At 52.9% G+C, this 26,819-nt stretch overlaps 1 protein-coding gene across 2 annotated transcripts in view; it reads right to left on the reverse strand.

Annotated features, from left to right (window-relative positions):
* Positions 1-12,947: 12,947 nt before the first annotated feature.
* The window catches only part of Chst3 (carbohydrate sulfotransferase 3), a 35,300-nt gene continuing 21,428 nt past the window's right edge, over positions 12,948-26,819 (reverse strand). For both annotated transcript variants that reach the window (XM_027931446.2, XM_071611186.1), the window contains exons 2-3: positions 19,404-19,627; positions 12,948-18,292 (exon numbers count right to left, since the gene is read on the reverse strand). In XM_027931446.2, coding sequence (XP_027787247.1) covers positions 17,023-18,292; positions 19,404-19,543 — 1,410 coding nt within the window. In that variant the 5' untranslated portion in view covers positions 19,544-19,627 and the 3' untranslated portion in view covers positions 12,948-17,022. The remainder of the gene's footprint in view (positions 18,293-19,403; positions 19,628-26,819) is intronic.

The following is a 26,819-nucleotide window of genomic DNA, read 5'->3' on the forward strand; positions in this document are numbered from 1 at the left end:
AAGATTTTTTTTTTTTTTTTAAAGGAAAAAAACCCCCATGAGAATCTAGGGCTAATCAAAGCATTCTTAAACTTGGTACCAAAAGCAGGAGCCAATACAGAAAAACATTTTGATTTTTTTGAGACAAGATCTTACTATGTTGCCCAGGTTGGCCTCTAACTCCTGGGCTCCAGGGATCCTCCTGCCTCAACCTCCTACATAGCTGGGTAGTGTTCCACCAGAGTCTGTTCTATTAGGCTCAAGATACATTTTTCACTGCCAAGAAATAAGACATGTATTTTTTTTTAAAGAGAGAGAGAGAATTTTTAATATTTATTTTTTAGTTTTCGGCGGACACAACATCTTTGTATGTGGTGCTGAGGATTGAACCCGGGCCGCACGCATGCCAGGCGAGCGCGCTACCGCTTGAGCCACATCCCCAGCCCAAGACATGTATTTTTTACATTCACGGTTCTTGTTTCCTTTCTTTTGACTTAGGTTTCATAATCGCTACTGCCTTTTCTGTGTGTATGTTTGTGTGTGTGTGTGGTGCTGGGGATTGAACTGGGGTCTTACACATGTGCTCTACCACTGAGCTATATCCTAGCCCTTTACTCTTTCTTTCTTTCCTTTTTTTTTTTTTTTTTTTTTTTTTTGAGACAGGGTCACACTAAGTTGCCCAGGCTGATCTTAAACTTGAACTTTTGATCCTCTGCTTCAGCTTCCCATAGAGTTGGGATAGAGGCGTGCACCTCACACCTAGTTTCTTTTTTTCCTATCTTCTCTCCCTCCTTCCTTCCTATCCTCCCTCCCTCCTTCTTCCCTCCCTCCTCTCTCCTTTTCTTCAAATTGGCTCCTCCATTGATCTCTAAGGAGAGCAAACCCATTTCTTTTCTTTCCTCCAGACCTATCTTCAGTGATCTCATTTCTTATGGTTGAATTGCCGGTGTCTCAGCTTCCCACATCCTCCTTTGATTGGGAACCTGGCTGCTGGGCCAGTTACGAGTCGGTGGTCACTAGTGGTCCTGTTCTTTCTCTGTCCCCCCTGTGTAGTGTGGCAATCTCAGGCTTTGTCCTCTGAGGGGCTCTGTTTAACTCAGATTTTGATTGCTGTGACCAAAAGACCTGACAATAACAATATGGAGAAGGAAAAGTTTACCTGGGGTTCATGGTTTTGGATGTCTCAGTTCACAGATGGCCGACTCCATAGCTTTGGGCCCAAGGTGATGCAGAACATCATGGTGGAGGGGAATGGTGGAGGAGTGCAGCTCAGGACATTCAGGACATGGTAGTCAGGAAGCAGAGAGAGTTCTGTTCACCAGGGACAAAATATAAACCCCAAAGGCACACCCCCAGGGACCAGCCTTCTCTAGCCATTCCCCACCGCCTATACTTACACCCAGTTAGTCTATATGAATGGATTAACCCACTGATTAGGTCACACCTCTCTAATCTAATCACCTCACTTTACCTCTGACTGTTCTTGCACTGTCTCCCACATGAGCTTTTAGGGGACACCTCATATCCAAACCACAATAGGCTCCAATCCAGATTTCTGTTTTTTTTTTTTTTCTGGTGCTGGGGATTGAATTCAGTTGGCTGAGCCATCAACTCAGAATTGCCTGGGTCCCTGGGTCACTGCATAAAGGCAAGTTGCCTTGGAGGGTAAAGATTAAAAGGGTTAATATGTGTGAAGCGACTAAAGCTGTGCCTGGCATTTCGTCAGCGTTCAATAGATGTCCACTTTCAATGCAGCTACGTGACTTTAGGCAAGATGCTTGACCTCTCTGAGCCCGTTTTTAACCTTCAAAATAGCCTCTCTGGTGGGGTGTTTGTCCCTCTCCCCTGTCCTCACTGTGGCCGTGTGGCCCTAGTGCTCGCCTGCCTGTTTCTCTTGAAGACTCCCCTGCAGGACCTGGTCAGCATCCCCTGGCCATCCCTTCCTCGTGGACCCACTGCAGGGAAGTCATCCTTTGAAGCGTCTGCTCTTGGTTTTGTAAATCTTCCCACAACTCCTCCCTGCCAGGCCTTAAAGGAGCCGGGCCCTCACTCTGCCTGGGCATCTTTGGGGTTTATGCCCACACAGACCAAAGGCCGGGCCCTCTGGGAGCCACTCTGAGCAAAGAACTCACAGGACCTGAGCTTTTCCACCCACGGAGGTGACTAGCTTTCCTGTGCTCACAAGAGAGGCCAGACCTGAGAGACCGCTATGCCACGTTCAAGGAGAGGGAATGGTCCTCTCCGAACACAGGGAAGAGGGAGAGGCTCTTGAGAGGAAATCAGAGCATCAAGATGCCTGTGAACTTGCACACTGACAGCTCCAAGCTGTGACCAAGCGCTCATGCCCCAGAGCTCAGGCGGAACGGGGTGGGGGGGGGCAGGTCTGGATGTGCAGGGAGGGCCCGGCAAAGCCGCAGATGAGCCAAGGCAGACAGGGACGTGGAAGATTTCCCTGGGCACGTGAGGACGCCTGTAATCCCAGCCACTCGGGAGACTGAGGCAGGAAGACCCCAAATCTGAGGCCAGCCTGGGCAACTTAACGAGGCTCTGTCTCAAAGTAAAAAAATAAAGTAGTCTAGGATGTAGCTCAGTGGTAGAGGGCTGCTGGGCTTAATCCTCAGTCTCACAAAAAGAGATAAAAAATTTCTTTTGATGTAGAAGAGGGGACAGGCGTTAGGGAAGGCAGAGGTTGACAACAGCTGGACTGAGCGAGTCTTTGGTAACTGCAAGTCTGTGCTTAGCGCTGTAACTGGCTCTTGTAGGGGGTCGCGCCAGGGCCTCTAGCCTTGGCAGCGTTAGCTGTTGCTCCCCCAGGATCCCCTGGGTGCTTTCAAGCAATCCAAACCCGACCCCACTACGGACAAATGGAATCCTTTTCTGAGGACTAAATTGGATTCAGGACCAGCAGCTGAAATGCAGACCCTCAGGCCCCATCCCAGACCTACTGCCTCAGAAATTCTTGGGGGTGGGCCCATTGATCTGTGTTTTAACCAGCCTTCTAGGGGAGTCTGATTTACAGGAAAGTGTGGGGGCCTGCAGGAGATTTTAAGATGTATGCAGAGCAGAAAGCTTTGGGCTAGTTTAGGGAGGTGCCTGGTTTGTCTTTGTGAGTAGTGAGGAGAAGCTCTGAGCTCTGACTTCCCTTCCTTCCTGAGGCCCAGACTGTAGACTGAGGCAGGCTGGTCTCTGCTCCACGGAGGGAAAGGGGACAAATGTATTCTCATTCTTCCGTCATCTTTTCCACACATAAGTGAGAACAAGACAAAAGCTCTGGTCACAATTAACACTCCTGCCCACTCCGTTGTCTCACCACCACCAGTGAGAGGAGGCCCTCGGCAGCCTTCTCGGGCCTCCTCGCCAACTCGGCTGATGGGGGGCAAGCGGGCTCAGGGCCTGGCGGCTGTGGCTCAATTCCAATTCATGCTACATTCGCACTCTGCAAATGTATAACCATTTTCTTGGGTTTGGCACCACCTTCTCAGTCCTGACTCTGGAAGAATTGATTTCTCAGTCTGCAGTAATAGAACAGTCATGAGAGTGGGCAGAGGGGGAGAGTCTGGGAGTTGCAGCTTTCTTCACATTGACTTCTTTATCTATTTGCAATCTAAGGCTCCATCCCTTCTGATGCTTCAGCCGCCAAGTTACTCTGCTTTGTCTTGGGTCACCAGAAACAATCACCCGCCTGGGTATCTACCAGCAGACTGGGCTGCAGGGTCTCTCCAAGTAAAACCAACGGGAGGGTGGAGGCCAACTGATATTCCATGAGCCTTCTGCGTTTCTGGTGTGGAAGGAGGTGTGTGTGTGTGTGTGTGTGTGTGTGTGTGTGTGTGCATGCTCATACACATGCACGTGCATGCAAAAACCCCACGTCCCTCCATCCTGTTCTCCCACACAGATCTGTGACTCATACCAGCCAGCTCCTGCCTAGTGAGGGCTGCAGGAGACGCCAGAAACCAAGAGCAGGTGGATGCGTCCAGAGGCTGCCTCTGGCATCAATGGGGGGGTCTCTCGACCGGTCCATCTCCATTTCTGAACCCCTCAGTGTCTCCCTGCCCTGCCCCATCCCACTCCCCGCCCTGGCCCAGTCCTATCTTGGTCATGACTGCCCCCACCCTTCCTGACCAGCTCTTCGCCTCTTGGTCTTCCTGCTGACAACGCCCTGGGCTTTCTCCTTGGCTTCTTCCAAGCCTGCTGGGCTAGGGAGATGTCTTGGATTTATTAAAATCAGCCCCATATTGGGGCCAGATGTTCCACAGCAAACGAGGGGGCAGGACTGAAGGAAGAAACGAGGTGGGAGAACAAGGAGGCCCCAGTGGTGAGCGTTGGGCACGCTCAGGCCTTCCTGAAAAAGCCCCTTTCTGCTTCTGTTTTGCCCTTAGTTCAGACGCTGCTTGGTTTCTCCTCCCAAATCAAACATTTGGATATGCATTTTTGTAAACTTCCGCGTCTCACTCTGGGGCCAGCAGACTGGTGTTTGCTGGGCTATTTCTTCCAAGTCATCTCTGTGGATAGGGGTGAGGAAGACCAAACACGGGGTTCTGGCAAGGGCCGGCAAAGGCGTCATGAGAAGGGGGAGGGCAGACACCCACCTTGCGGAGGACCCTGCCGGGGACAGCTCTCTGCAGGCTGGGTGGGCAGAGAAGGTGGGCCAAGATGCGGGCTTGCTTCCGTCCTAATTGCAGACATTGAATTGATGATGGTAACAATAATCAGATGAATCATATAGTGATAATAAAGAAAAACAGTTGTGTGGGAGCTGTGCAGGGAGCTTTGGGGTATCCTCTCATCCAGAGCCTCCTGATGCCCAATGAGCCAGGCCCTGTGGCTTTATTATCACCGCCATCTTGTCCTTAAAGATTGGAACTCGAGAGGTCTCAGCTGTTAAGAATGGAATTGGGCACTGAACTTGAGCTTGAACTTGGCTCTGGAGGCTACACTCTTCGTGCTAGGTGGTGAAGACAAGGGATAAAGTCTTTTGAGGGTGCTGGGATCAAATCCAGAGCCTTGTGTGTGCCAGGCCAAGTGCTCTGTGATCAAGCTATAATCTATCCCCTATTAGAAATTGCTGCAAATTCAGATACAGGAAGAATAAACCATAACACAGGAACAATTTACTATCAACAGTTTGATTGATGTCTTCCCAATCATTTGTGTGTGCAGACATATTCACATTATAGATATCTTATTTTACAAAATGGAATCACATGGTACTGTTTTATAGCTCATGTTTGTCAACAAATACCCTTTAGCCATTATATAAAAAGTCTTCTGCATTACCATTTTAATGGCTGCAGAGATCCACTTTATATGCCACCACAATTTATTTAACCAATCTTCCTATTATCTAACACATAGTGGTTTTCCAATTTTTCATTATTATAAACAAGATTTAATGTTTAACATCGCATCTTAGCGTTCAGCCACAGTTTCTCCTTAGGATAAATTCCTTGATTTGTGGGGGGGTGGGGGGTGCAGGGACGATATGGGGCATGTTCGGAGGTGGGATAGTCATTAATGAACTGGCCTCCCCCGTGAGCTTCCCATCAATGAATGAATGTTTCCCCACACTGTCACCAGTGTTACTATATTTAAAAAACACTGTTGCCAATTTAAGAGATGGCTGTCCATTGGGTTTGCCTTTCTTTGATCTGTGCTGAGTTTGAGCTTTATTCCCATGTTTATTTTGGGCTCACCTCTGGAAGGGAACAGGAGTTTTTTTGCTTTTTTTTTCAATCTAGGAGCTCTTCCTGTGACATTTCCCTGCCTTTCCCTCTGCATTGCTGGCATCAAATGCTAAGTCATAAAGAAAGTCTCCTCCGTGACTGCCTGTTCCTTGGTTAGGTCAGAATCCAGTGAGTGCTGTTCACTAGGCAGACAACATCTGTGGGGATGGCCTGAGGACCCAGAAAACTGGGGCAATAAGTAAATGCCTTTGTCTCCTCAGTCAGGAGAGGGACAAGGTGCCCAGGGTGCCGAGCACATGCGTGTCCCCACCATGGTGCAGCACAGCTGTTCTAAGGTCAAGCTTAGGAGGTAGAAAGACCTGGGTTTGCAGCTGAGAGCCAGCTCATTCCACCTCCTTAAGCCTTAGTCTCCCAACCAGTGAAACAGGTGACGACATAATGCTCACTTCACAAAGACTGGGTGGCTCACCGGATGAGATAAAGGTAGGAGGCACAAGGTAGCTTGCTATCATTCAGATATGAGCACCCGAATGGTTTTGAGGGAGGTATTTTGCGTGAGCAGCAATACTACAGACGTATACAATGTTCATGGACACACAACTGGTCTCGTCATTTCTGGGAAGCAAGATCATGAGCCCTCCTTGTTTCACCCTTTTTATTCCCACCTCTGACCAGACTCTGAGCAGAGCAGCTAACATTTACTGGCACTTAGTAAGTTCCAGGCCATTCCCACCTCTTAACTTTACTTAATCCTTACAATGACCCTGGGAGATAGGTAACAATCTTATTCTGGTTTTTACAGATAAGAAAACTGGAAAATACAGGTTGTGTACTTTGCCCAAGTTCCCTCAAGTGAGGAAATGGGCAGAGCCAGGGTTTGAGAGCCACAGGCTGGCTCCACACGCTGGCATTTGCAGAAATGCTGGGATCGCTGTGTATGTAGGAAAAAATGCCCAATCTCACTTACCTTCTTCTTCCCTTTGCCCTCTAAGAGATCACACATGGCACTGCCCCAGCTATGCCCGCAGCCCTCGCTGCTTCTATCTCCAAGATATAACACACGGTGGTGGAAATTCTGGAGTCCTTGGAGTCCTGATAAAGCTCCCATTGGGCGCCAGAGCTGCAGATATCATCTCCAGTGACTTTGCAGGGTCAGGGACAGGACAGAGCTGCTGAGCTTGAGCCAGCGAGGCACGATCCACTTGGAACTGGGCAATCTCACCAGTCCTGTGCAGGAGGGGACTGACACAGATACGGGGCCTGACAGTGAGCTTTATTGTTCCCAGTCTGGAAATGTATTTGTACAGATGATAATAAATACAGCCATACAGACCACGGTGATGAATTTTCTTTATTAGAAAGTATTCGTAATCCTGAGTCTGCTTGGGAAATGTGACGCGGGAGGTCTGTTACCACACAGAGGCCACAGCTCCGGGAGCCAGGGACCTTGCTCTGCTTTCTGAGCCCCTGCAGGCACACAGTCCACACTCGTGGGAGGCATTCTCTCTGCTGCTTGCTATCTCAGTACCAGGGGAAGGAAGACTTCCTTTTAGGGTGATGAAATGTGCTGGCATTAGGTGACGATTGCATATTATGGATGGACTAAATGTCACTAACAGTAAATTTTGTGTCCTATGTATTGTGCTGTAATAAAATGAATATGAACGCGCTCCTTCCAAGTGCTACTTGATCTTCATCGCCTCATTTATTCTTTCAGTCACTCATTTATCCAGTCACTGCTCTGGCTGGGTCAGCAGTGTGAACGCTGAGGTTGGGGACTGAGGCTTAATCTCCTGGGAAAGATAAAGGCCCCGGCTTCTATGAGTAAGAATCAGGGGCTTTTCCCCCAACAGGCTCCTGGGGTTCGTGCAAGTTGTGACACATGTCTCCTCAACTGTTCCTCTGCTCCCCAGCCAAGCGGGACAGGCGCAGAGAAGCTGAAGTCTCTGGGCCAAGTGTGAAGGCGGCTCTTTTGGGGCCAGGCAGATCCCTCGGGGCCCAGGGAGGAGGAGAAGCACTGCAGATGTGCGATGTTCTCAATGAGCTGATGTCATCCAGCATCTTATTCCGATATTCCTCCATTCATATGGATGGGAGGCAGGGGGCATTTTTTCCTGGAGGGGAAACAGCTTTAAACAAATCAACATCAAGTCAAGAGAAAGAAGGTATTAAAAACAACAGAAATGGAATGCACGGAGGCTTCCCAGAGGAAGGAGAGAACTAGCCCCTACCCACTGTGCAAACTCTGGGAGCCGCTCTGGGGCGGGGCAGGCTGTCTGCGGCCTCCGCTCTGGTTTCCAGTGTCCATCCTGCAGGGAGTAGCTTGCTTGCTCGCCTGCATGGGGCAGGCACTGGGGGACCTTAGTATTCATTCCCAGATTCCATGACAAGCTTTATTTAAATCCCAGACTTTAAACTATCTTTTTGTTTTTGTTTTGGAGGGAGAAAGTTTGTTTTGGCTCCTGGTTTCAGAGGTTTAGTCCATGGTCAGCCAACTCCATTGCTCTGGGCCCTTCAAGGTGAGGCAAACATCATGGCGGAAGAGCGTGGTGGGGGAAAGCTACTCAGCTCATAGCAGCTGGGGAAGCAGGAAGAGAGGGAGGGGTCCCCGGGAAGAGCTAAACTATGTCCATTCAGTGATTAACTGAGCCGCATCCAGAAGAGTGAGCATGGGCTGAAAGTCCCAGTGACCGCTGTGAACCAGGCATGCTGCATGAATGTGTCCCTGCCCTTGACAGTGTCTCTCACTTACACACGAGCAACAGGGACCCAGACTCATATGCTAATGGGATTTGACGGAGACTTTTGGCACTAATGGATTAGAGGGTCATTAAGGGGCTGGCTTTGGTATAAAAGCAGGTTGGCTCTGGCAAGCTTGCTCTGTCTTGCCATGGGACACCTTCCACCATGTTGTGATGCAGCCTGAGGCACTCACCAGGTGCTGAGCAGAGGCCTGGCCATGCCCTTGGGCTTCCCAGACTCCAGAATCAGGAGCAAAATTAGTCTTTATTCTTTATAAATTACTAGATCTCAGGTATTTGGTGATGGTAACAAAATGGAATAAGACACTGCTTAGGTGTCAGGAGAAATCCAGGTGGATGTGACGGGAGATGGCAATGGGACAGTTGGTTTGGTGGTGTTGACAAGCCCCAGGCAGGACAGTGGACTGCACACTGATACTTCCCTCCTGAGGACTAAGCATTAAGGAGCACGGGTGGTTGTCAGGATAGTCGGCCCAGGCCTCAGCGTCCACCAGGACTTGAAGCCAGTGGCGTAATCTCAAATGCCTATGGTGGCTGGGGAGCTGTCATAGGAATGGCCCGATAGCTGTGTCCTCTTGGCCTGTGGCTTTCTCCTCTTGAACACATATGGATTCATAGAGAAGTTTCCTTGCTAGAAGTAAATGAGCAGGGCAGGTGCTGTGCTAAACGGCAATGAGCATGCTTCCTCAGCACTGGGGACAGCAGAGGGACAGGGGGACGCTGCCCTTCTCCCAGGTGCAGCCTGCTATTGCTGTGGGAATGAAGGTGCCAGTGACCCGATCACGCCAGGGTGCAGATGCTGACTGGCCCCCTCCCTCTCCCTCACACCTCACCTTTCATTGTGCTCTGGAAGCTTCCAACCACCTGTTTCTTTGCTCCTGGGCCTGAAGGCCTTTTACGGAAACCCAGAGTGCTGTTCCACTGGGACCCACAGAGTGGTCTAGGGGTCAATACTCTCCAAGAACAGCCTTCAGCAGAGAGGGGAGGGGCTGGTGTGGGGACATTCCAGGCTCCCTCACCTCACCCTGGGTAACTCCCAGGCCTGGGCTTTCTGTCATTTCTGGAGGATTCTGCTGCAACTTCTCAAGGTGATGGCTGCCTTCACAGAGCACCCTCTACTCCTGACTCCCTCCCTCCTCCCTGCAGGGCTGCCTGGAGCCCCCAGAGAAACAGCTGCATTGCCACCTGAGCCCTTGTCCCAGAGTCATTTTCTGGTTGACTCAAACTAAGATGCACCCCAGTGCCAGAAGAACCAGGAATCTGCTTTTTTTTTTTTTTTTAATGCAAATCCATTAATTTTGGCTTTCAATGCCAACTGTCAAAACAAAACAAACACAATTAGTAGCTGCACGGCCACGGGGTGGGTTTGGTCCATGACCCGTGGTGTGCAGGGCTATGTGTGGACCCGGCTTGGCCTGACCCTGAGAGTCCCCTGAATTCTTGGGTATCCTGAAATCTTGGTACCTATTAATGACAGGCACCCTTAGCTTGTGGAAGTCCTGGCTGTGACTGTCCTCAGGGGTGCTCTTTTTGACAACCTGACAGTCTTCCTCCCCTGCACCCTGAGAATGAGTTCCATTGTCACTTTCCTGTTCTCCTTTTCTTCCTCCCTCCCTCCCTCCCTCTCTCCTTCCTCTCTCTTCCACTCTGACCATGGGCAGCCCTCTCCTGCTGAAACTTTACTACCAGTTTGTTCTTCTAATAAACTGGGCAGCAGAAGTTAGCAGAGGGGTCAGTGGCTGCTAGAGGGCTACACTTCCAGGGACCCGGCTGTTTCAGAAATGGCTGCTTTAAGAACTTCCTAGATCTCCAGTTTCTCTTAAACGAAGCTGGTGGTGTTTGTGCCTGTCCTAGTTCAGAATTCCCACTCTCCCTAGGGGTCACCACAGGTGTGACTGAGTGGAGGGAGCCGAGGGTCAAGGGTTTCAGATGCCAGGAGGTTTCAAGGCAGCAGCACAGAAATCGGAACTCCTGCCCACGGCGACCCTGAGGCTGCGGCAGTCCCCATGACTCCTCTTGCAGCCCGCCTACAGCTCTGTGAGAACGTCATGAAGGTGGAAAGGGGCCCTAAACCTACTTGTCCCTGGGCTGCTTCTCCTCTCCTGGGCTTTCTGTCATTTCTGGAGGATTCTGCTGCAACTTCTCAAGGTGACGGCTGCCTTCACAGAGCACCCTCTACTCCTGACTCCCTCCCCTCCTCCCTGCAGGGCTGCCTGGAGCCCCCAGAGAAACGGCTGCATTGCCACCTGAGCCCTTGTCCCTGAATCATTTTCTGGTTGACTCAAACCAAGATGCACCCCAGTTCCAGAGGAACGTCATGAAGGTGGAAAGGGGCCCTTAACCTGTCACCTTCCTGTCTGCTTCCTGTGGCTCTTGGTCCTGGATGTGCCTATCTGCAGGCCTCTGTTGTCTACAGACTGTTCTTCAGAATTCCAGAGTCTTGAAAATATTGTTATTTGAGAAAAAAAAAATCATGATTAAGGATTCCACCCATAAAAATGGGCCTTTCTGTGAAGGAATCCTTACTGTGGGTCGACACAGGCCTTCTCAGAGCCTTTAATAAGCTACTGTGAGCAACGCTGTGACCAGCCATCAGGTTCCTTTGCTGCTGGCTCCAGCTGGGCCAGGGCTGGCCTGCTGCAGGTCCCAGGCCCTGCTGATCCAAGTGCTTTCCGGGTGGATTTCTGATGGCTGTCACTGCCTCAGAGACCCTGTGGTGTGCTCAGCTCCTCTCCAGGGTTGAGTAACTTGGGGTGTAGGTTGAATCCAAGGGGTGTGGGAGGAAGGAGAAAAGGTGACTTCCGGGCTGGGCTGGTAGCGGAGGGGGTGGGTGGGTAGCCAGGCCTCTCTGCTCTGTGATTAGGGCAATTTAGTTCTCTAGGGGCTTATTTGTGGCAGGAAACCCGGCCAGAAGTTAACTATATCCAGTCCCCAGGGGAGTGGAGACAGCAAAGGTCCCCGACAGGAGTGGGAGATTCTATTCCTGTTGGAGTTTCACCACGTGGATTCAAATATCTTGAGGGTTGGGCACGAAATGGTTCCAAAGATTGGATTGGGTACAAGGGCAGAGATTCATGTTGCATTTTGGGGAGGGGTCCCAGGGGGGTCCCATCCCCCTTGCCCCCCTCGTCGTGCCCCACTGTATTATCACTCCTTCCTGCAGGAACCACCGTCTGCAGGGCTCAGCTCTCCTCTGCCCCTTCACAGATGCTGCTGTTCCTGTGACGCCCAGACCCCAGACCCCAGACCCCAAAGCTCTGCCAACTGTCTTCCTGTGTCCCAAAATGAGCTCTTTCCTTCCTTCCCAGGGAAATGTGTTATTCCCTCCAGGGGGGCTCTTAGGAGATAGGAGAGCCCCCCAAACTCCATGTGTTCAAGATTTGGCTCCAGGGAGGTACTGTTGGGAGGTGGTGGCCTAGCGGGAGGTCTTTAGGTCATTGGGGGCATGAAGCTGAAGGGGATAGTGGGACCCCAGACCAACCCCCACCAATTTTCTGACCATGAAGTGAAAGCCACATACTCTTGCCATGAAGTGCCACCCCTCCCCCACCACCAGAGACTTAAAAGCAATGGTTCTGCCCAATCTTGGACTGAAACATCCAAAACTGTGGGGCTACATAAATGTCTTTTTTCTTTTTTTTATGATACTGGAGATTTAATCCAGGGTGGGAGAGGCTCCACCACTGAGCTACACTCGTAGCCTTTTAAAGTTTTATTTTGATACACTTTTTTTTTTTGGTGGTGCTGGAGTTTGAATCCAGGGCCTCACATGCTAGGCATGTGCTCTTCCACTGAGCCAGAGCTCCAGCCCCTTACATTTTTGAGACAGGGTCTAAGTTGCCAGGGGCTGGCCTTGAACTTGGGATCCTCCTGCTACACCCTCCTCAGTTGCTGGATTACAGTCATGGCTCCTGGCACATTCTTCTCTTTGTAAGTTCTCTGGAGGTATTTGTTACAGAAAGTAACAGAAAGCTAACACAGGGCTGCAGCCTTGTTCCCACTAGAGCTGTTACAACCTACACAGCAAAGTCACTGCAATTTGAAAGGACACCACTGTATTTCTTAGCTGAAAGGAGAATGAAATCTCAAGAAACCTTGTAAAAGGGTATTTTTGGAAAATCGTAAACTACATGTACCCTTCATTCCAAAAGGAACCTGGGACCCAGGTGGGGGAAGTGACTTGTCCAAGGTTTTACGGCCAGCTAATAGCAAAACTGGGTCCCCTGACGGCTAGCCTGATTTTCCTATTCCTATCCCATAATACCTGGGCGTTGATCTCTCAGGCCTTGTCCTTGCAGCTGGCTCCTCGAAACACGGTCACTGCCGACTCTGCCATCGGGACCATGGCATTCATTATGCCCTCTGTTCTATTACCCTGTGGGAATGGGCAGCAGGTGTCCCTGCCCTGCTTCATGCTGGAAGTCATGTCTTACCTACTGCTTAGTGTTTTTTTCCTGTTAATTTTTATGGTTCAATGGCTGCCGAGAACAAATGCAAAAGAAACGCTGCAGAATTTTCTCACTGCATGTTTTCATCTTTAATTAAATAAGTCAAGTAAGCCCTCGGGCGATGGGTTCACATTCCATTCCACAAAACAGACCCTGAGCGCCAGTGACCACCAGCTGTCTGAAGGGCAGCCCTGGCCTTTCCAGGAGTTGGCAGATTGTCTGTGGCCACGACAAGGACATCTGGGACAATGATGGCAAAGGGGCTGGGAACTGTGGGGGAGGGGCACTAGAGGTGGAGCAGGATGTCCTATACAAATGCGTGGACACAATTAACAGGCCATGATACTGGACCCAGGTTCTGGCAGAGTTTGGTGGATCCCAGAAGGAACAAGGGACTTGAGCAAACCAGGCCCAGAATATTCAACTAAGACAGAGACATCCCAGGGTGCCCAGTTCCAGCCAAAGAGATGGGAGAGGCTACGCAAGAACTGTATCCCCCCAATAAACTGGTCTGCAACATGAGCTAGGCCCATCAGGAGGCCGCCAGGTCTGTATCCTTGGAAAGATACCCACTTGTCCTTCACAGGACACCAGAGGACACTAGGTGAAAAGGTCTTAGCTCTTGAGACATTGAAGTTGCCAGTTCTGCTTTATGCGTCTGAGGTAAAGAATAACTTCCACTATTTCTGAAACTGTGGGCAGTTGACGGGGGATGTGGCGGCATTCAGGAAACCCGGGCCTCCTCCCTCCCTTCTCGCTGGACCACATCCTGAGGAGCTTCACAACGAATCCACCATCCAGGGCTCCTGATTTCAGTGGATGCTCCTTTTTCCAGCTTCTGCAGATCAATAGGACCCACTTGGCGTCTTTAACATCTGTCCTCCAGCCCCACCCACCCCTCTCTCTCCCTTTCTTGAGACCTGCCTCCACTTTCAGCCTTTAGGGTGGGCGTGGGAGTGGACTGCCTTGAGGAGGCAGCCAGCTTGTCTTCTGCTCCGGTCCTTCACGGGACAGACCCCTCAAACAGGTCATAGCATGGGGGAGGGTGGAAGAGACTGTTGGGGTTTGGATCAGACTTCGGGTGCTTCTATCTCCTTCCCTATCGCTCAGGCCAGGTGCACCTGTCATCTCTTGCTGGAGCTCCTTCCATGGTCGACAGACAGCAGGGATGGTGGGAAAAGATGCCACTGTGATGGGCTTCCTGGGCACCCTCTGCTCTTTGGTGTTTGGGCAGCAGCTGCCCCAATATACCAGCTGGACCACCTTCTCCCTCCCAGCTCCGTGCTGAAGACCTCAAACGCACAACCCCGGCCATGTCCACAGAGTGGGAAGCCAACAGTGAACCTCATAGACCTTCCCCAAACAAGAAGCGCTCCCATGGCATCACCAAGCCCCAGGGGGATCAGTGTCAAGGCCACACCACCCACTAGAGTCGTGTCAGATACCTGGGCAAAGGCAACCAGAAAGGGCCCTCATGTCACATTTCAAATCCCTAGGAGAAAAACTAAGGAACCTCCTTAAACAGTACCTTGGGGCCACTGTCTGCTGGCATGTTGACTTAGTCCCCTCTTGCCTTTAGAACTGTCTGTGGGTGTCCTTGTGTGTGGGGGGCGTGGGTGGTTTCTATTATTATTATTATTTTTCTGTCTTGATTTGGGTTTAGCTTTGAGTCCCTGAAAATAATATTTTGTTTCTTCTTTTCACACAATAAATAAATTAAGTCAACTTGCAGTATACACATTGTCAATGTCCTGAGAATCCTAAAGGTCCATTCTTGGTACTGTCTTCAGAGAGCTGAGACAGAGGCCTTGGTGCAGGAGGAAGGAAGAAGTCTGCTTTCCAATCAAGAGGACCCCTAGGAAGAGCCCCACATAGAGGTATCCCTCCCCACCACCCTTTCAAGGAACAGAATGGGGGCTGGGAAGAGCAGCTGGCACTCCTGGGCCTGCAAGAAACATCTGGGCCCCACGGAGCCCCACGATGAAGTTTCCAGAGCTGGTGTCCCTTTGGACTCCAAATAAGAGTCAGCACCCTACCCAACTCGTTCTTGGACCAGCACATCTAAAGCAGAGGGGGAAAAACATCTAAAGCACAGGGCTGCTCGAATGACAGAAGTCCATGGTGCTGGTGACTCAGTGGCTCAAAGAGGTGGATTATAATGAATCCCACAAGATGGTCTGCATCCTCACACAGGGCAGCTTCCTGCCAGGTCACTCTGCCTTTCCTCCACAGCTCCAGCTGGACTCCAATGCTGTGCTTTTCTGGCGACCTGATGGTGTTACTGAAACCAACTCAGCCCTTGGGTCTAACGAGGCTGTATCTGGAGGAGAGGCTGTCCAGGAAGTATGAAGGAGGAGGGAGTCCTTGTGAACCGGGCAGCTTCTGCAAGCTCCAAGGCCATCCTGGCTTCTGCTCCTGGGCTTGGAGTGGGAGTGGGGCAGGGTTTGCACTCTACGTTCAGCCACTTGCTAACAGGTTTGAGTCCTTGTCCCCCTTAGGAATATGGGATAAGATTCAGCCTCTTCTCCAGGAGGGAGCGAGGGCTGTCACTCATTCCACACTGCCCTGGACACCAGCAAGAATACTGGTGGCTTCTGAGATTTGTTCTATGTGGGGCTCACACAGAAAATCCCATGGGGCACTGAGGGCTGCCGTGTGCCACCTCGTCTCCAGTCCTCTTGGGGAAGGCACCCCTCTCCCTCTGCCAGGAGACACGTGCTCCCTGCTGGTTTTCCCAGCCTCCCCCACCAGGCCCTCAAGTCCAGACAGCTTGTCAGCAGCAAAACAAAACCAAAAACAGCCACAAAACAAGAAAGACACCAAGCCATAAATAACTTAAAAAGCCCTAAGTAAAACACCCAGCCCATCCTGAGTTGGGCAAGACTCTTCTCAGAACCCTAAAGGAGGCATTCCTTTCGACACTAGTTGTAACCATGGCAACCAGCTGGCTGACCTCCCTCCACCCAGGGAGCAGGCAGGCTCCTCAGGGGAGGAATGTGTCCTGATGGGACTTCTCCCTGCCACCACACTCCAAACTTCTTGGCCCTGCTCCAGATGAGGCCTGGCTGGAAATGGCAGGAACTGTCACTTGTCTTTTACCTCCAGGGACCAAAGTTGCTTCTGCCAGTTGGGCCCAAGGCAGCCTTCAACTACAGACATGCTCCCAGGGATCCAGGCAAGATGGGGCTTTGGGTCTGCAGTCACATGAGGACCAGCCACATCTTCTCAAAATGTCCTGCCTGCCAGCCGTGGGACATGGACAGGTCGTAGGAGGTAGGCACAAGCTCCAAGCAGGCAGGGGTGGTGGGCTCGGCAGTTCTTGGTCCACCGTTCAGTTCCACACCTGGTCAGGGAATGGTCATTGCCCTTGAACACTTTTCCTTCCCCTGTCCCTCAAAATAATCCTAAGAATGTCATCAAAGGGCTCTCTTTGATGCAACACAGAAGAATCCTGTGGGCATAAAGGAATGGGGAAAACTTTCTATACACACTCGTGCACGTGGACTTGTTCGATGATGTTTTTCTGTCCGTGTGCAGGTCTGTGTGTGTCTTGCAGTTCTGTGCAGGGCTGACATTCATCAGGAATCAGCACCACGATCCTATTTATTAAAAGAGCAGATCATTTTGTACTGGATGGTAAACTACAGTCACCTGATGAGCTTCCAGTACCCCACCTCTGGGCTGCTCTATTTCCTCCCCAAGGAGTCACCCAGATTCCAGGCTTCCCCACAATCCAGAAAGGAAAAGGTTAACATTGAGCATGTAACAGGAGTTCTGAGGAACTGGTCAGGGCCCACGCCCCTGCTGGTTGTTAAATCTTTGGCCCCTGGCCCAAAGAGTTCCCAGGCCTTAATGCGTTTTTCTTGTACGTTTCTGTGTGTGCAGGAGAGACGGGTGGGGGGACCTGCCAATAGGCTGAGGTCTGCTCAGGAGACTGCAGGCCCTGGAGGGAAGGTACTGTCCTGTTCTCGGCAGGAGACCTGGGGTTGAGCAAACTGGCTGGCTGGGGCCTACTGCTACAGCAGGGGCTGCCTGCGTTCAGGGCAGCTTCCCACTGCCCTCTGCCAGGGATGCGTCTCCCTGCTGGCCTGGGTGTGAGGAAGGCGGGCAGACCTTTCAGGAGGAGGGGTCCACGGGGCACCAGGCTCCCTACGTGACCCAGAAGGTGCCGCGTTCCTCCAGCAGGCTGAATGAGCGGTTGGTGAGGGAGGCAGCATCCCGGGCCAACTTGTACCCGAAGAGACGCATGGCAGGGCCGCAGGCGGCCTGCACCACCTGGGCCAGCTTGAAGGGTATGCTGAAGCGCCACTTCTCGAACTGCTCCGAGGAGTTCTTCCGTGTGGAGTAGATGCCGTTGCCTTCGAGGGCCGCCTGGGTGTTCTTCTGGATCCAGTCCTCCACCTGCGGGGTCAGCGGGATGCCGGCGAAGCGGTACATCTCGCGGGCCTTCTGCAGCGGCCGCTGCGCCACGTCCTCGTAGCGCACCAGCATGTAGCGCCCGCGCAGCCAGGGGGGCTGCCGCAGGCCCAGCTCGGCCGACAGGCGGATGCTCTCGCAGTTGCCCCGCAGCCGCTGCACCTCCTCCTCCTGCAGCCGGTCCTGTCCCTCCGCCAGCCACTTCTTCCAGGTCTCATACTTGCCAGCAAAAGCCACCATGCGGGAGGCCAGCACGGCCCGGGGATCGCGCACCAGCTGGATGACGCGCAGGTCCAGCCGGGGGTCCTCGGCCAGCGGCTGCAGGAACTCCAGCTGCCGGATGCGGACGGCCTTGAGGGCCATGTGCTCTTTGCGGCGACAGGCCTCCGCCGCCAGCGTCACGTTGAGGGGGCCGCAGCGGCGGTTCTTGCAGTGGTACTTCTCAAAGACCTTCTTGACGAAGGGCGTGCACACCGGGTCCTCGCAGAGGGAGCGGCTGGAGCCTCGGCGGAACATGAACTGCGTCAGATGGTCCTCGGGCAGGGGACTGATGAAGTGCTCCAAGACGTACAGGTCGCACAGGAAGAGCTGCTTCAGCACGTCGCGGTAGACCAGCGCCGAACCCGCGGCGTTGGCACCTCCCGGCTCGAAGGACACCGTGCGCTCGATGTGCCACAGCGGCTCGAAGAGGTAGAAGATGTTGCCCTGCTGGTTGAAGAACTCGCCCACGAAGGAGGAGCCCGTGCGGGTGGTGGCCATAAGGAGCACGTGGCGACGGTGCCCGGCCCTGGCAGGCTGCGAGGGCTCCTCCTCCTGCTGCTCCCCGATGGACTCCACACCCAGCTGCAGGCTGAGGTTGTGCAGGCGGCCCTGCAGCTGCGAGAAGGCCGCGTCAAGCTCACTCAGGGACAGGAGGGACGCGTTCTCGGCCAAGACCAGCGCTGGGTCGGTGCTGTTGGCATCTGCCAGGGATTGGGGGATCTGCTTCAGCTTGTCAGAGACTCTGTGGAGATCACAGGGAGACCAGGGTCAGTGCCTGGGAGGGGGTGCGCCTATGCAATTCTAGGCAATCTTCCCAGTTCATCACCAACAAATAGTGTGTCTAGCTGGGTTTCCCCAGAAGCAGACTTTGAGGCCAGGATTTGAGTGTAGTTTATCAGGACAGAGAAGAACTGAGGTGGGAGGAGATGTAGGTGAAGTGTGTACTGCTACCGAGCAGGGAACCCTAGGCAAATATGAGGTTCAGTCTGACCCGAGAGCTCTGAACCTGCATTTCCTGGCACTTCTGGCTTGCCAATGTGCGGGTGGAGAGGTCCAGGGATTTTCAGTAGGACCAGTAAACATGAACTGGGACCATCCAATAATAAGCCACCCAGGAGGGGCACTGACAGTGTGCTTCGGCCAGGTCCTTATGCATAGGAACTGCGATTTTCCTACAGGGCTTGTGCCTGGGAGGGGAAGAGGTCCCAGAAACCCTCGTGTGTCTAGCGGGACCTCTGCACACAGTAATGCTCTATGAACTTGGGGCAGGTGTGGGATTCCCAGAGGAGCCTATTTAAGGGACCCTGCTCTGGAGTTGAGTGGTACACAAACTGGCAGCCCTACCAGAGTGTCCACACCAGGACCTTGCCTTCCCGTGGGCTCACCCTTACCCATAACACCAAGACTAGTATAGGGGCTGTGCTGCGAATGTGAGCCATCATCTAGGCCAGGAAACCAATTAGTAACAATACATAGTCACAGCCAGCAAACAGCAGACATGGACCGAGTGCCAGGTGGTGCACCAAATGCTCATACATTTTTCTCATTTACTTTTCCAACAAGGCAGCTCCTAGTCACATTTTACAGAAGACGAATCCAGGACTCAGAAAAGTGAAATCTCTCATCTACGCTCTCGCAGCTGGGAAGTGGCAGCATGAGCATGCCAACCCAGCTGCCCAAGTCCAGAGCCCAGGGCTCACTGCTGTGCCTGGGACTCTGCCTGGGCCACAAGAGGGGCCTGGTGATCACTTGTTGAAGGGAGGCACTTGCAAGTCCACAGGAAGCCCTCCCATCCCCTGTCCCCAGCCATCCCACCTTGATAAGGGAGACTTGTCCTTGATCGTATCCCTCACCTTGATATGATTTTGTTTTCCTTTTCAATGAAGACAAAAACCACCACCACAAAAGCCAGGAAAAGGGCATATTTGCTCCTCATCCTCAGGCTCTGCACAAAGTCCCGGCAGTCCTGGGGCAAAGTGAGTCCTTTCTCCATGGGGACAGGCTGGCCGCAGGTACTCAGCTCAGGGGCAGCACTCAGGACCTGGCTTGTGGTCTTCAGGTGGGAAACACCCTTGTCCTACGGAGAGACAGGTGGTCAGGCACCGTGTCTGTAGAGGGGAGGACACAGAGAACGCCTCTCCACCAGACTTTTGAGGATCCTGGCCCTGCCAGGCAGACTCACTCTTGAGCCCCAGACTCACTCTTGAAACAGATTATGCCTCAGGACACTTGAGGAGTCTTTAATAGGTCACTGAAAATGCTGATAAGCAGGGATAGGGACCCTGGGTTCAATCCCCAATATCCCCCCCCAAAAAAAAAATAAAGAAAAAAGAAAAGCTAACAAAACCATTCATCACCCCACCCCTCTCAGCTACTCCCTCGATCTCACAGCTCAAAGGCATGTACAGCCACCTACAGCATATGCCATTTAGATAAAGGACAGCTGGCTATGCAATGGTGGTCCTAGAAAATTTTAATGGAGCTGAAACATCCCTATTGCCTAATGACATCATAGCTGTGGTGATGTCAATGCATTACTTGGTATTTGTGTTGGTGCAAACCTGTGCTGACAGCTGGATAAAAGTGAATGCAATTATGGATGGTACATAACGCTTGATAATAAAATTTGCCATAGGGTTATATTCTACTATAACTTTTCATCATCATTTTAGAGTGTACTCCAATTATTAAAAAAAATAAGTTCACTTTAAGACAATATGCTGCTGGGCACTGTGTAATCCCAATGACTCAGGAGGCTGAGGCAGGAGATCTTGAGGTCAAAGCCAGCCTCAGCAAAAATGAGGCACTAAGCAACTCAGTGAGACCCTGTCTCTAAATAAAACACAAAAAATAGGGCTGGGGATGTGGCTCAATGTTTGAGTGCCCCTAAGTTCAATCACTGGAACTGCTCCACTGCCCCCCCCCCCCCCAAAAAAAAAGAAGCAGGTTGGGAATAGCTCCAGGGCAGAGTCTTGCCTAGCATGCACAAGGCTCTGGGTTTGGTTCCTAGTGCACGTGCATGTGCACATGTGCATGTGTACACATGCCACACACATATACAGGCCAGGTTCAGTGTCATGGTTTGGGCCTGGAATGTCTCCTAAAGGCTCCCATGTTGAAGACTTGGTCCCTGATGCAGTAGTATTCAGAGGTGGCACTCTAGGGGGGTGACTGGATTGTAGGGGCTTCAACCTCATCAATGGATAGATCCATTGATCAGTTCGCTGTTGAGGGCATTTTGGAAGGTGATGGAAATTGGTGGAAGTGGGTCACTGGTGATGTTCCCTAAATGGATATTTCTTGTCCCTGGCCCCTTTATCCCTCTCTGCTTCCCAGCCACCATAAGGTGAGTGGCTTTGCTTTCTCCACTTTCCATCAAAATGCTCTGCCTCACCCCAGGCCCAGGAACAATGAAACTGAGACCTCTCAAACCGTGAGCCAAAATAGATCCTTCCTCCTTTAAGTTGTTGTTCTCAGGCATTTTATCACAGCATTGAAAAGCTGACTAACACACTGATCCATGCTCTCTACGTTTGTATAAGTACACCCCAGGATGTTCACACAGTGAAATCACCTGATAGCATATGTCTCAGAACATATATTCCCATCATTAAGTGACACATGGCTGCATATGGAAAAGAATGCCACACGCAGTATAAATGTTTACAATAGCAAAGGCTTAGAAATGCCTAAATAAAAACGGTGGGGTACGCTTGCACTGGTTTATTATGTGGCCACAAAGAATACTGAGGTAGCACAGCCCTATTCAGTTCTGTCAATCAAAATGTCTCAAGACACGATCAAATGTTCCCTGGGGCAAGGAGGTACAAGAGCGTTCCAAATTGAGAACCTCCGCTGCATCATGATCCCATTTGAAACAAGAAGATGGGAGTAGGAATCTGCAGGAGCTGGATGCAAGGCTGGCTACACAGCAGGAGTGGCACCTTCCAGACAAGATCCCTTTGGGAAAGCAGTGAGGCTCATGGGAACTGACCACCTCTCCCACGTCCAGGTCACTTGGTGCCTAGGGACCCCATTATAGCACACATGTCTCCCTTTCCCAGGTTACATGCTCCCTGAAGGCAGGACGAGTGCTGACAGTGGCACCTGGCACCTATGTGCTCTGGGCCTGAGGGTGTAAAACAGTCAGTGAGGTCACATTCGCCATGCACCCTGCTTAGCCTGTGCTGAGGCGTGAGGCTGCCTGTCCCATTGAGACATCCCAATACCATGTCTGCGGGGAGCAAGGTGCTGACCTCCTGACGCTCTGCTCTTCAGCTCTCGAGTGAGGGTTGCCTGAGTCTGATGATGTGAGGGTTGCCTGAGTCTGATGATGTGAGGGAAGCAGAGGAGCTGCCATCAGAAGTCCTGGGGCGGGGGCTGAGCACTGGCCTAGCGTGTGTGAGGCCCTGGGTTCCGTCCCCAGCACTGCAAACAACCACCCAGAAGTGCTGGGTTCGAGTTTTTCCTGCCTCTACCATATTGTGCAACCTCGTGTAAGTGACTTAAAGTCTCTGGGCCTCAGTTTCTTCCCGTGCAGTATGAAAAGGGCAGTCCCTAGTGCCCACCGTTTCTGTGAGGGACACATCTGGTGCACAGTAAGTTTCATTAACTAGGAGAGGGAAGGAAAGGTGGGCAGGGTGGGAGGAAGGGCCTCACTGCCCTCTCCCGTCAGGTCTAGTATCTTTGGCAAGACTTAGGAGTCAGCTTGTCTCCATGACAGGCTCCTTCTCCTCCCCTCCCGTCCAGAGACTGTTTTCTATTTTTTGAGGTCCCAGCCTCTTCACCCCCAGAATGACACAGGGTCCCTAAGATCTTCTGCAGCAGTGCCCTAAAAGGAAGCGGCAAGTCTGAAAACTCTGGCAGGAGGCTTGAGGCAGGCTGGTGGCCCCTTGGCCCTGCCCCAGGCAGGCCACCCCTCCATTTAGCTTTGGGAATCTAAGGGGCAGGGGGATGAGGGTGAGGTTCACAGGATGTGGCAGGTCCCCAGAGCCAGAAGGAAGAGAGACATAGGTAACAAGAGGTCACAGGGTCGTGAGGGCAGGGTACAGGGCAGGACCCAGATCAGTATCACTTGGCCAAGGCCCAGGCAGAACTTGCCTGCAGGAGGACCTCTACGAGAAGTGGGCCGTGGGATCCCTGACACTGAATGACTTTGCCCACCGCCCTCCCCAGTCTCTTGGTGCAAGGGCTAGTCCGGCCTCCCTTGCTCGGTTCACAGGAAGAACTGAAAAGCCTCTCTCTCTTCCTCCTGCTAGATGCCCCTCCTGGCCCTCATTCCCCATGGCTTTTATCCCCTCATGTCCCCAGCAACGACATGACAGCTGAAGGGAAATGTGGCACCCCTGCCTGTATACCAGTGAACGCCACTGCAGGGTGCCAGGGCTAGTGGTGCCACCAGGGCGTGTGCCACCTAGGTCTGCCTGGGCACAGCAGACAGTGGGACAGTTCTCTGGACCCTGTATTCTGCACGTAGGGAGCAAATACCAGAGGCAGGAAGACAGCCCGAGTGCTGAGTTCTTTCATGTAAGCCACCATCTGGGGTGTGTGCACCATGTGCCAGGTCCTGGAAGATGCCAGAAATCACTCGAGGGGAACAGGGTCCAGTCTGGCCCTCCAGAGCCAGCAGCTGCCTGGCACATTCTCACTCACCACCTGTAACCATCAGCTTCTTCTCAAAGGCACCCTCCTGTCTCACCTCCTCTCCTGTCCCTCTCCTCTCAGCCCTCATGCTTGGGCCCGTCTTCTCTGCCTCGGTGTGCTCTCCCTAGGCAATGGCCGCCCCACCTTGCCCCAGGGGGTGCCACTCACCTCTCCTCCTCCTTCGTCAGCACAGTTCTATCTTTCCACTCAATCCCTACCCACCTTCCTCTCCCCAACTCTCCCCACCTCAACACACAGCACCTGATCACAGCTGTGTAGACACCCACTCCTCTGCCTCATGGAAGCGTCTCGAATATCCAGCCCCATCCTGCATCACTCAGAGTAGAACACAAGCCTCCAGGCCCCCAATGGAGGGTGCGGTCTGCCCACCTCTCCTCTCACCCTAGCCCTCCTTCCATGGCCCTTCCTGCCACTCCCCACCTGGGACTCTGCCTACCTGGTGGCTGCACCAGAGGCTCTTCTAGATCTTCTCGGGTGGGATCCTGACATTCAGGACGTAGCTCCAATGTTCCCCCCTCCCAGTCCTTCTCCCAAGCTGGCCAAACAACCCCCACCCCCATCACCTCCCCTCTCCGCATCCACTTTTTCTCTTCCTGGATGGAAATGTGGTTATTGATCGCCTCTTTCACCCACTGGAGTGTCAGCTCCGCAGAGGACAGTATGAATGTCCCACTGCCTTTGTGTTCCCAGGGCCCAGAACTGTGCTCCACAGAGTGGGTGTCCATAAATAATTGAAGAATGAATGAATGAATGAAGGACAGCGTTTCCCCAAGCACTCAGCCACGGGCAAGACGCTTAATTGCTCTGGTTTGGTAGAAAGTGAGCAGAGGAAGAAGGAAAAGCAGTTACTCCACAGGTAAGGGGACCTAGTGTGCGTGGCCACGTCCACTCTGGTCGTGGGCCGTGGCCTGCACAGGGCCCTCGTGCTGCAACATGCTATGACACATACTGGCGTGGGCCACTGTGGAGCTGACACCTAAGGCTTCACCTGCTTCAGTCTCTCCCATGCTCCTGCCAACCCAGGGACCTTCAGTTCAAGGCTCAGGCAGCTGTGTGTGCCTGAGGGCGGGGGGAGTGGGGGGAAGAGCTAAGGCAAGGGAAGTGGGGAAAGGAGTAGGGAGAGGAGAGGGCTGGCAGCCAGGCCCAGGGCCTTGCAAGCTGCGCCTTCCCTGCTCTCCCCCGGGGGTCTTTCTGTCCGGCCTCCCTCGTGACTTGGCAAGGTGCCTCACTGGAGGAGCTCTCTGCTTGGATGGCCTCCAGCCAGGCCCTTCCATTGTGGGCCCCAGATGGACTGCAGCCCGGCCCTCCTCCCCCTGGGAAGCTGGGGTCCCAGCAAAGAGGCTGGGAATGGAACTCTGATAAGAGACGGGGCCTTGCCAGATGTTGCATCAGGCAGCAAAACTCCACTGCCCTCGCTCACTGGCTTGAGGGGGCCAAGAGCGCAGTGGCCTGTGGCCTCCCAGTCAGCAACCCCCGGCCACAGCCTCTCCCTGTGGGAGGAGGAGCTGCGTGGCAAGAGGAGCTGGGGAGAAGGAGGCTCCAGGGCAGAGATGGAGCTGTGGCCACCCTGGGAAAGCACTGGGCTAACCACAGGGGCCAGGGGGCTGCCCCTGCCATGCCACCCAACACCTGGGTGGGGGCTTTGTGTTGTCCCTGAATCCCCGGAGAGGGGACCAAAGGCAGAGCAGGGAAGTCCCCGACCACGGGCCTGCTGGGGCAGGGGACGGAGCACAGACCATGGCTTGTGCACCTGGAGCCTATCAGGCCAGGTTCTGTCTCACACGGGGACAACCAGAGATGGCTTGGGAAGGCCACGGCTCCTTGGTTTGGACAGGAGTAAATGCCTAGCAGCTGTGGAGTGGCCCCTGAAAGGAATGAAAGGAGGTGTGAATGAAGGCTGGCGTCTGAGCATCCCAGGGCTTCCGTTTCCTCTCGCAAGAAGGAAGCCATCTCTAACCTTCCTCATGTCCACCTTCAGCAGAGACAGAATAGAAGCAGCCAAAGGCTAAGGTGTGTGTCACCCGAGTGTCAGCGGATGCTCACGGGCCTGTGAGGGGCTGTGGGCCAGAGCCTGGTGGGGGAAGGCTGCTGCAGGTCCCCAAGGAGCCAGCCCTGCCAGGACGGGCTGTGCGAGGGTGTGGGAGCACACTCTCCCCACCCCCACTGGACAGTCGCTTCCACAGCTGCATGAAGACAGAGCCCCGGAGAACAGCTGCAGGCCCCTGTCCATGAAGGCACTTCCAGGGCCTTTCATGCTAAACCACAGTCCCAGCTTCCTGTCCTTGTTCAGGCAGGGGCTGCAGTGCAGGCTGCTGTCCCCTACCTACATGGCAGGCGGCCTGTTGGAGCCGACCTGGACGTGGACCAAGGTTCATGGCCAAGGATGTGCACCCAGCCCTGAAATTCCCACATGTGTGAGAAGCAACTGGAATGTCTCACACAGGAGGTGGGATGCCACACAGCTCTGTTGATGCAGAGCTACAAAAATGTCATGTAGGTGACAGATCTTTTCACTTTATACCCTTTCCTGTTGCTTGAATTTTTGACACCTGTGCACCTGTATCACTTTAATCATTTTTAAAACTTAATCTGAAGTTTCAGAAGAGGAACATGTGATCATCCATCTTGGGACTGGTACATAGAATGCATGGGACGCTGGGTTTGAGGATGCACCTCTGGGGTCCCAGCTACTCGGGAGGCTGAGCGGGAGAAGTGCTTGCTGAATGGGCAGAGTTTCAATTCTGCCAGATGAGAGCGGCTGTGGAGGTGGAGGTGGGGATGGTGGCGTGACCATGCAAATAGAGTTAGAGCCACTGAATCGTGCATAGGAAAAGGTCAATTCCATGCTATGGGTTTTCACCACCACAAGAAATAAATAAATAAACAACGATGCCTGTGGGCAGTGGTTAGGGGAACCAAGGAACCTGGGAGGGTCCCTGGTTCTTGCCTTGGATGGCAGTCTTATTCTCTACTGTCTCCACAGCCTTTGGCACAGCGTCTGGCACACGGCAGGGCTCGAGGAACATCTGTGAAGCAAATGAATGCACTGGTACACTGTCTCCAAGGGCCAGCGGTGGCCCTCAGCCCACTGTGACGAAATGAAGATTCTCTCTAGAGTTAGACGTGCTCTTGGCTCCCTTGCTTTTACTTACTGCCTTTGAAGCCCTGTGAACTGACACCTGAGCATGTTTTTCTCATCTGTGACATGGGGACACTGACTGCCCCTATGGTCGACCCAGTGGCCATGGGGAATTTGGTGGAGTGCTTCACTGAAGCCTAGGACGCAGGAAGTGGCCCCAGGCAGGAACTGCGGGCCTTGATTTAGTGGTCTGCACACTGGTGGTGAGTGGTGGGAAGGTGTGGGGGGTCTGAGTTCCCCTAAAACACCACGATGAAGAGAACAGTACAACTGACATGGCCACCAGCCGGAAATGTCTCTCAAGCAGAGCCACTGGATGTCGCTGGACCCTGGGCATCTCAGCCTGCCCTCAGCTCATCTGGGGATAAACCTGCCGCCCTTGCAGCCAGCTGCGCCCTGAGACGGCAGGGCAGCCGCACCCCAGTGAACCTGCCAGCTGCCCTCCCACAGCTGCCCTGCAGGTCAG

This window comes from Marmota flaviventris, chromosome 4 (genome assembly GCF_047511675.1).
Source record: "Marmota flaviventris isolate mMarFla1 chromosome 4, mMarFla1.hap1, whole genome shotgun sequence".
NCBI lineage: Eukaryota > Metazoa > Chordata > Mammalia > Rodentia > Sciuridae > Marmota > Marmota flaviventris.